The 10,034-nt window shown below is 41.4% G+C and overlaps 1 protein-coding gene across 1 annotated transcript in view; it reads left to right on the top strand.

Annotated features, from left to right (window-relative positions):
- Positions 1-10,034, top strand: part of LOC139761156 (probable phosphorylase b kinase regulatory subunit alpha) — a 110,259-nt gene that overhangs the window by 76,927 nt on the left and 23,298 nt on the right. The window contains 5 exon segments of the mRNA XM_071685119.1: positions 3,737-3,842; positions 5,448-5,583; positions 6,427-6,707; positions 7,723-7,861; positions 9,540-9,572. Coding sequence (XP_071541220.1) covers positions 3,737-3,842; positions 5,448-5,583; positions 6,427-6,707; positions 7,723-7,861; positions 9,540-9,572 — 695 coding nt within the window.

Below are 10,034 nucleotides of genomic sequence, written 5' to 3'. Positions count from 1 at the left end.
GTGTATACTCAGGAAAGGGGGAGGAGGAGGGGGTTGTATTGCTGGGGTTGAGGGAAAGGGGAGGGGGTTGTATTGCTGGGGTTGAGGAAAGGGGAGGGGGTTGTATTGCTGGGGTTGAGGGAAAGGGGAGGGGGTTGTATTGCTGGGGTTGAGGAAAGGGGGAGGAGGAGGGGGTTGTATTGCTGGGGTTGAGGGAAGGGGGAGGAGGAGGGGGTTGTATTGCTGGGGTTGAGGGAAGGGGGGGGGGGTAACAACGGGGTGGTTATGGTGTCTTGGGGGAGGGGGGGGTGAATGTACAAGAGGTGTATGAAAGGTTGTCATGAGTGTGGGGGGAGGGGGGGGGAGTGATATCTTTTCCTGCTTAATCTACTTCTCAAAGCTGGTGTGGGGTGAGGGGCGTGAGGTAGATACGGGGGTGTGGCGTGAGGTGAATACGTGGGGGAGGGGGTAGGCGTAAGGTGGAGGGAGGTGTGAGGTGGATACAAGGGGATGTGAGGTGGATATGGGGCTGAGGCTGAGGTGGATATAGGGTGGAGGCGTCAGGTGGATACAGGGTGGAGGCGTCAGGTGGATACAGGGTGGAGGCGTCAGGTGGACACAGTGTGCCAGTGTAGTTAAACCCTTGTATTAAACCAACTTATTCAGTTAGCGCATACATAGTACGTAGCCACAACCTGACCCCAGGCTGTTCCTTCCCGACCTGCGCCCCTATCCGCCCCAGGGTTAGTCTGCCTCCCTGACCGTCGCCACAACCTCACCAAGGATGTGGCCTTCCCCAGTGTGCGTCCCTATCCGCCTCAGGGTTAGTCTGCCTCCCTGACCGTCGGGCGGGTCAAGCGCCGACGTTGTATTATCGGTGACGCTGTCCCACGTTGACTGGCACACACACACACACACACACACACACACTAGCCCACATACTTCTGACATTCCACGTTTCTCGTGCGATCAGTGTGGCGGTGTGGGTTGTCCTGCTCTTGTTCCCAGCACTCGTCGTATGGAGGAAGGACCTGTTAACAGGTTAGACCAGCCTTTGCCAGTGGAGGAAGGACCTGTTAACAGGTTAGACCAGTCTTTGCCAGTGGAGGAAGGACCTGTTAACAGGTTAGACCAGCCTTTGCCAGTGGAGGAAGGACCTGTTAACAGGTTAGACCAGCCTTTGCCAGATAACGAAACTGTTGCAGCTTTATCAGTCTGCGTTGCAGGGGCAAGAAGTTAGTTATTGGAATGACGGGGAGATCCCCCCCCCCCACCTTCACCCCAACTTTGGGGGAGGTTAGGCCAGCCAAACGTTGGAGGTGACGGCGAAGTTGTTGGGGGAGGGGTGTATGTGGCAAACCTCCAAGGTCATCCTTCTCGTGCCCAGAATTTGTGATGTTGGAGGATGCTGAGGAGGTGATCCTCCAACTGCAGACTAGTGGAGAGGGATGGGAATGAGCAAAAAAATAAATGCAAATAACGCCGGGAAAAAAAATCCTTCCCTTCCATTGTATGTAGGTCCCAGATGGGTAAGCAGACATACACACTTAGTCTAACCTTCATTAATTCCTCCAACTTCCATGCAAGCTCTGTCAACCTTCTGTGTTATTCTGCTGGGGCTTGTGAACAGTTACAGTGCCATATGTGTATTGATCCTGCTCAAACCTTAATATAAAAGATAGAGAGAGAGAGAGAGAGAGAGAGAGAGAGAGAGAGAGAGAGAGAGAGAGAGAGACCTTATTGAAATATGGAGACATGGAATGTAAGAGTCACATTGCCGTTGTGACGTAGTTGTAATAAACATATTTATTATCTGTCAAATTAAGAGAAAGTAATACAATATGGCTCAGTTATAACTCCACTGATGCTCACATTTTGTATTTATATTTTTTCTAGTTTTACTAATTATTATGTTTAATCCTGCAGTTCTCACATCTTACAAATAATTTTCAATGTAGTATCGTTAATTTGGCGTAGTCATGACTTCTCTTATCTCATATTATTGTCATTGCGTATAATATTTACATACATGGTAATAGGTATCTCTGTGTTTTCCCTGTAAATGTGATCATAAAGTGTGGGGCATGTGGGTGTAAGTAAGGTAAGAGTGCATGAACTGTTAGCAGTCAGGCAGAACCATGCAACCTCCTGAGTTGGTCTGCTTTGTGAGCTCAGGAACAAAGTCAAAATGTTAGCTGCATACATCACAAAAGTACATACCTACAAATTAATCACCTTCGAGGAGGACTGCATGACCCATGGCCATAATGGCGTGACCTCTGACATGCATTCTATGTTGACCTTAGGTTCTTACCAGAGTCCTTCAGGGTCGTCTCCTTGTTCACAGATGGGACCTCACTAGTTGGGATATGAGCTGTAATGGTTTTGGAGCTGATGAAGTACAGCTCGGGGTAAGGGACCTGTGATGGCTGGAGTGAATTCTTGTGGTAAGGATAGCACTGAGGCCTCTTCCCGATCACCTGATTTTAGTTGATGTCCTTCAATGAATAATTATTAAGTATTTTTAGTGTACTTGGGAGGGAGTTTTACGTTCGTGGGGCCCCTTCTCCAGAATGGTATTCACATTCATTGTATCCTCATTTAGTTTATTCCATTCATCCACCGCTCCTGATACAGTAGCAATAATCAGTTAAATCTTTTTAAATGTTTTGTCTAATATCAAGTATGTCCTTGGTTGCTTTCAAAGCCATCAGCCTGCTTTAAAAACTTTAAGGTTGTGATCAAGTCATCCTTTACTTTTCTTTCTTCCATGCTAGCCATGGTAGTAGTAGGCAGTGTTAGAAAATATAGCTATAGTCTTGATTTGAGTGACAATGATGTTGGCAATTGTAAAATTCAACAGGTTGATGAAGATGTCACAGCTGATGTATGTGATAGAGCTGTGGACATTTCAGTATCAAGCAGGGGAATTATTAGTAGGGGTGATGAAGCACAAAATTCTTTATGACCTGAGTGAGTAAGGGACTGAAAGATGAAAATGGCCTCTTGTAAGCATACTGTCTGACAGAACTCAAAAAAGAAGTCTGAGCCTTGGAATAACACTAATCTGTAAACCCAAGATTTATGGCTTTTGTTTACAATTATGATATGGATATCTAGGTCAAAAGCCTTCGTGATGATTGAGGTAAGAACCATGGAGGCCTTGCGCTTCTCTTGGTTGTAATAGATGATAAGGTCCAGGAAGTTAACAGGGCAATGATTAGTGGAGGAGGTTTTGATATGACCAAACTGCTGGGAATCTTTTGAGTTTGTGTTGTCTTTGTAGGCCTAGTTGGACAAGACTTTAGCAGAGTAAGCTGAGGATCGGGATTATAGGAATAAGATTTAACATGACAAGATAGAGTGGGCTTGCTGACTTTGGTTTTGGGGAAAGACATGAAGTCTTCCTTTCAGTGAGGCATTTAGATTGCTGACAAGAAGCTTTGATAGTGGGTTAGGTGGGGGTTGGCTATTGGGTAGTCAAATGCTTTACTTGAGGTTGTGTAGCCATCTAGCAACTTCTTATTCTTGCATTCTCTGGAGGAGTGAAAAGGCTGGAGGGGAGGCTAGAAGGCAGACAGAGGTAGTAGGTGTATGGCAGATAATGGCAAAGTTGTTAACAAGTTCATTAGCTTCGTTTCAGAAGTGATCTATGAAGGGGATGGAGGGAATAGGTTTTGCTGTGAACCAGGTATGATGAGAGGATTTGGGAATCATCTGTGTGGCAAAGTTTCTGATGTTTATTTGTTTTCCTCAGGGTAGCCTCTGATGCAGTGTACGAGAATGTGGACATTGAGGAGCTGATGCTGCAGATGCGGGAAGCAGAGTCACTGGAGGAGCAAGGCGACATACTCCACTATCTGGTTTGTTTCAGCATCAAAATTAACCTTGATGTCTTCTTAATTCCATGGTTTTGGAAGAGAGGAGCAGGTATGCAGTCTGTAGGGGTTGAGGGGGATTTGGGAAGTGAGTCACGTGTTGAATTACAGAAGCTGGTGTCTAAATTTGAGAGTGTTAGTGAAAGAAGGAAGTTGAAAGTAAGTGTGGTTTTTAGGTTATGTAGTGCAGAGCAACAGGTTAGGTGGGATGTGATTTTGAATAAGGAAACTTTGGAGGAAGTAAGATTTTTGATACCTGGTAGTAAGCATGGCAGCAAATGGAACCATGGAAGCAAAGGTGGGTCATAGCATGAATGAAGGGATTGAAGGTTCTCATAGCATTGATGAATGTGTGGAAAGAAAGGTCACTGTCTGGGAGTGTGAAAATGGGTATGTTGGAAGGTATGGTAGTCCCAATTATGTTGTATGGATGGGAGGCATGGGCTACACTGTTGATGAGAATGCACAGAGGAGGATGCATGTATTGAAAATGAAATATTTGAGGAAAATATGTGGTGTGAGGAGGGTTTATCAAGTAAGTAATGACAAGTTAAGAGAGAGGTAATAAGTATAGTTGAGAGAGGTGAAATGTTGTAGACAGTGGAGAGAATGAGTGAGGAAAGGTTGATAAAGAGAATATGTGTGTCAGAAGTGGAGGGAACAAGAAGGGGGAGATCAAATTGGAGTTGCAAGGATGGCATGAAAAATATTGAGTGCTCAGGCCCTGAACATGTAGTTGCATGAAAAACATGCACAGGATAGAGTGAATTGGAACAATATGGTATACATAAGGGAACATGCTTTCAGTACATTGATTTAGAACATATGAAATGGCTAGAGGACACCACAGGAAGGTCTATAGGGCCTGGTTATGGATAGAGGACTGTGCCTCTAGTACATTACACATGACAGCTGGAGAATGGATGTGTGGTTAAGGCCTTTTCTTTGTTCCTGTTGCTCTCTTGCTAATGTGGGAAATGGTGAACAAGTATGAGAGAAAAATAATGTTGAAGTCATGCCATCTTAGGAGATTTTTCTTAGCACCATCTTAATGATACAATTGATTTGCACGTGCATACTTAAGTCCTTATAAAGCTAAAGATAAAAGTTGAACCCAGAATATGCATTTATACATGCCTTTGTATTTATATACATCTCTTTTGACTACAGTTGCTTATCACTGAATGTGTTAATTTGTGTTGGATTTTGATGTGACCTAGACTTTGCAGCTATTTTTTAATTGTTGAAGTTTTGTTGGTGATCTGAGGTATCTGTAGCTACTTGTAGGATGTGCGACTTCAAAGAAATATTCTTGAATAATCTGAATCTGTAAACTTTACTTAAAGGGGAGGATCAGTCACTGAGTGTAAATAGATTTAACCTTAACTTTTGCAGTTTGGACTAGGCCATAAGACAGAGTTAGTGATTGAGAGTCACCTGGAGAAAGTTCAGAAATGATCAAAGGACCATTAAAGAAGATCTGTTTTTAATTTTTTTAATTTTTAATTTTTAAAGATCTGTTTTTTAATTTCAATATTCAATAAAGGTGAGGGATCAGCAAGTGAAATGAAGAAATATTTTTGGTGTCAGGTTGTGCAGTTTGGGCTGGGCCATGAGACAGGATCAGTGATTGAAGGCCAGCCAGTGACAGTGAAGGATCTCTTGAAGGACCTATATGAACGAGCCTGCCACAGCAAGCACTGGGCACTTGTTAGGCATACTGCTGGTAAGCTGTTACTTTTCATTATTTTCTGGGACAATTTTAGATTATTTGAAAGCTCTGTAAGGTTAGTAGTTCATTCTTGGGTTTGCTTAGATTTAATTAGAAACAAATATATTAAGATGTACAGCACATTTTCACCACATTTTGTCACAGCACACTTCTGGATCATGTCAAAGGTCATTTTCTTTACACCTTTGTCTTTTACAACACCATTTTCACCACAATCTTTATTTTCACTCTTTGCTTACAGGTCAGGTCTAAGGCCAACTTTCTTACACAGTTGTCTTAACTATGCTTTTCTTTACTCTCATCTTCACTGTACTTTTGATGCCTTATTTGTACTAACCCTCATCTTCATGACACGAAATTCACTACACCCTCATTACTACAGTCCTTTAGTGAAGATGAGCTACTTGTAAGGATCAGGTCAAATACATTTTCTGTAAATGACGATTAGGGTAGATAGAAGGAAGAGACATATCAAACACTGTGGGTTTCCATCTTTTTGAGGGAAATGTAATAATTCCAAAATGTTTTGTTTGTATCCAATCACCTTGAAACTCATTAGAATTTTCAGACAGGTTAATTCTGTATACTTTTCTGTTCAGAGAAGTTTTTAAGATGGGTGACAAAATGAAGGTTCATTGAATCATTGAAATATGTATAATCAGAAGATCTAGTTCCTATTTCTTTGCTAGGAAGAGGTCTTTGTGTGACTTACCTGTGTGTGTAGAGCCCTTTTCCAGGTGTTGGACTTGCTAACCTATCTTGTGTGAGGATATTAAATGAGTAGAAAGGAATGTGTGAAATGCTTAATTGTTTCTTTATTATCTTCTTCATCTACAGGAATGCTGGGTAAGCGTGTAGAAGATCTGGCTAAAGCTGTCACAGACCTTTTAGTACGACAGAAGCAGGTGACTGTTGGCTTGCCTCCACACAATGAAGTAACTATTACTGCACCCCTTCCATCATCTGAACTGCGTGTTCTCATCCATGAGGCATATGGAGCTGATGAATCCACTGCCATGCTAACTCAAGAGTTAATTGTCTACTTGGCAATGTTTATCCGTACAGAGCCGAGTCTCTTCCATGAGATGTTGAGGCTGCGCGTAGGGCTTATAATACAGGTAAAATACTTGATAGATATTGAAAAACACTTGTTTAGATGAGTCCTTTATCAAACATGGAACCTTTTTGCATGTACAAGTTTTGTTAAACTACTGACAGGCCACATTAGAACAATGGTTCATAAATCCACCATGATGGGGGAAAGAGAAAAAAGAGTGGGAGTGGATGATTGGTGCTGAGCAGGGGCAGATGAGGTCAGTGGTTATGAAGATAAGGATGGAAGACAGGGCGGAGTGATAGGAGGAGAGGAAATGTTTTGTAGTTAGGAGTGAAAGTTCATTTACTCTCAACAACAGATATATAACAGGTGCTATGCTGAACATACCATATTTTTTTGCTTTATTGTACATACACTTTATACAGTTGCTGCTGCTGAATGCTTTCTTTTGACTCTGGTTCTTTGATAACTATCCTAGGACTTTTTGGTCTATGACATGGTCATGCTTGTTGCGGTGAACTAAAAGTGCACTGTGTTTTATGTTCGCTCTGTGTATCTGTGTTATTGTACTCCAGTACATATTTAAGTTCTGAGATGTCTCTCCATACATTTTGCTGCAGCCATCACAAGGATTAATATACACACCTGCACTTTGTCTTCTGCATTTAGCTCTCTTTTTACCTTGATTATGTGCTTGTTTGGCAGTTTACTTTTAATTTACTTGTCTTAAGTATGTGTAAGAGGGTGGCGGCAGTGTTCCATGTAAGGAGTATCTCTTCTTACATATTCTCATTGCTCTGTAGAGCTGGAGATTCATAGACACTTTCTAAGTCCTGATCCCATGTGATGATAGTCTGATAATTCCAATGAAATCACAGCTCACTCCACTAAGTTTTTATACATACTCTAATAGATTTGTTTCTTTTCTTGTGTACATTCTGAAAAGATATTTATTTACAGTGTGCAGGGTAGGAACTATCTCTCTCCCATTTCTCAATAAGAAGGTTGATAAATATCTTTGAAAGAGTTGAACTAAAAGTATGAATAATCTTTAATGTTTCAAATATCCCTTACAGGTCATGGCTTCAGAATTGGCACGAACGATCAAATGTGCTGCAGATGTGGCATCAGATCATCTCCTAAATCTCTCTCCATTTGAAATGAAGAACCTTCTGCATCATATTATGTCGGGGAAGGAATTTAACATTGGGTCAGGTATGGTGCTTTTACTTGCTGTATCAGGGATTTCAGTACGTTCAGATTGTAATGAATTATTGTAATAATTCCTAAAAGCTGTGTGCAAGCAAATTTATTTAAGTATGCAGACTATTATCAGTCTTGTCATCATTCATAAACATTCCTAAGATATGGTGCATCTGCTTTGGGGGTAATAAAGGTAGGTGAGAGAACTGTGAGTTCGAGTGTGAATTCATGAAAATATAGGAAAATGGTAAGAATCACTTTTTGGGATTGCATTGAGCTATTTGTGAGAGGAACACCACCTGTGACATGGGGAAGTAGTGGAAGAGTATGAAAGGGAGAGAAATGGAGGAAGAACGCATGAAATAGTGTATGCAAGGCAGGCATGTAAGGATAGGGATGATTGAAGACTCGTTTGCCAGCCCTTTGATGGGAATTCCCAGAGGGAATGGCCATCAGAGATATAGTTAGATAAATAGACAAATTCATAAGCCAGAAAATGTGTGGAAGAGGGGCTTAGGCCTGGATGCATTAAGAAGTGTGTTGAAGAAGAGGTCAGTGTCTTTAGGGGAAAGATAGTCATGTTTGAAGGAATAGCACTCCTGACAGTGTTTGATGGCCTTGGGCCCTGAATACAAAAGAAAGGTAATGGGTGGATGTGTTGGAAATGAAATTCCGAAGGACATTATTTTGTCTGAGGTTGGTCAATTGTGTATGTGCTGACTGTCAAAGAGAGATGTGGTCATAAGTACAGTCTGGTGGAGAAGGCCAACCAGGGGTGGTGGGCTGCATCAGGTACATGAAGGAGATCAGCAAAGAAAGATTGATTACAAGAATCTTTGTCTGAAATGGAGGGAAGAAGGGGTAAGGGGAGACTGAGAAGGAGATGAAAGGATGAAGTGAAGGAGGTTATAGAGTACTGGGTTTGTATTTTCATCCAGACTATCCTTTGGAGGATCTCATTTATGTTCAAGGAAATTTCTAGACTAGAGAAAAAAGAATTCCTTTAAAAGTAACAGTTTATGGAAATTGTTTTTGGTTGTAATATTATTATGCGCATTCATTCAACAGATGTGCTGTGTTTTTTATTTTTCTCAAGGAAGAGTACTCGCATATTCCCTTTGTATATCTGTCTATATGGACCTCTGATGCCTCTTCCAACTGAAACTCCATCAAGGGGGTGGCCATGGCAGTAAAGTCTCCATAACTAGTGGACTCCAGTGCCGCATCTTATCCTTTAGTGCCTCACCCTTAACAACCCACTTGCAGAGGGCAACTCTAGTGCAGTGTTTGCAGGGGCTCTTAACCCAATGTTCCTACTGACTACTTCTACCTAATGCTCCTGTCTAATTTTCCTACTGATTACTAATACTAATGTGTCTACCTAATGCTCTAGCCTACTACTTCTACCTTATGTTTCTACCTAATGCTCCTGCCTAAATCTTCTTACCTACTCCTGCTCTCTGCTGCTCCTACCATTTTGCCAAAAGGCAATTTTCCAAGTCTTGACTCATCTTTTTTGTTGTCATTAACTGTAACCCATTTTCTTTGTGTCATTCTTTATCACTTTCTCACTAAACATTCTAACTGTAACACTTATATAGTCCTGTGTATAGAGTAGCAAAGGGAGATTTGTGTTTTCAGTAGCAGTTATTTCCTACCAGTTATCTAACACATTTTTCGCTTTTGCCAGTCTTACAAAAACGTGAAGGATTATTTACAAATGGTAAGTTAGGACAACTGTAGTATATAATTTTCTTAGGATGTACATAGTTGCTTGATTTGATTTCTAAGCAAACTCTTTCACATCCCCTCATCCTTCATGCAGCTTTCTCTTGAGTCATCAGGAACCCCATGTGATAGGGTAGAGCATGCAACTAAATGTGCCACAGTCATGGTAAATTCACGAAGAAAGATGCAAATATATTTTCTTTAGGGTAGTCTGAAAAATATGCTTGAAATCAGTGCTGCAATTATCTGCTAAGTTGTAAAAACTTCTTACAACTGTTTGTGATGTCCTAGCACCATCCCGCCACCTGCGACCATGCGGCTTCTAGTTGTCATCCGTTGAGATTGTTAGCTGTGTTCTCGTAAATGTTAAACTCTGCTTTTAGTATATTTACTTGTTCTGTGATATATTTAAATGTTTGATTTTTGTATTATGTATTGTGATATGCTGGATATCTTG

The sequence above is a fragment of the Panulirus ornatus genome, chromosome 39 (assembly GCF_036320965.1).
Source record: "Panulirus ornatus isolate Po-2019 chromosome 39, ASM3632096v1, whole genome shotgun sequence".
In the NCBI taxonomy this organism is placed as follows: domain Eukaryota; kingdom Metazoa; phylum Arthropoda; class Malacostraca; order Decapoda; family Palinuridae; genus Panulirus; species Panulirus ornatus.
The sequence above is the reverse complement of the archived record's forward strand: the minus strand, read 5'-3'. Positions and strand labels throughout refer to the sequence as shown.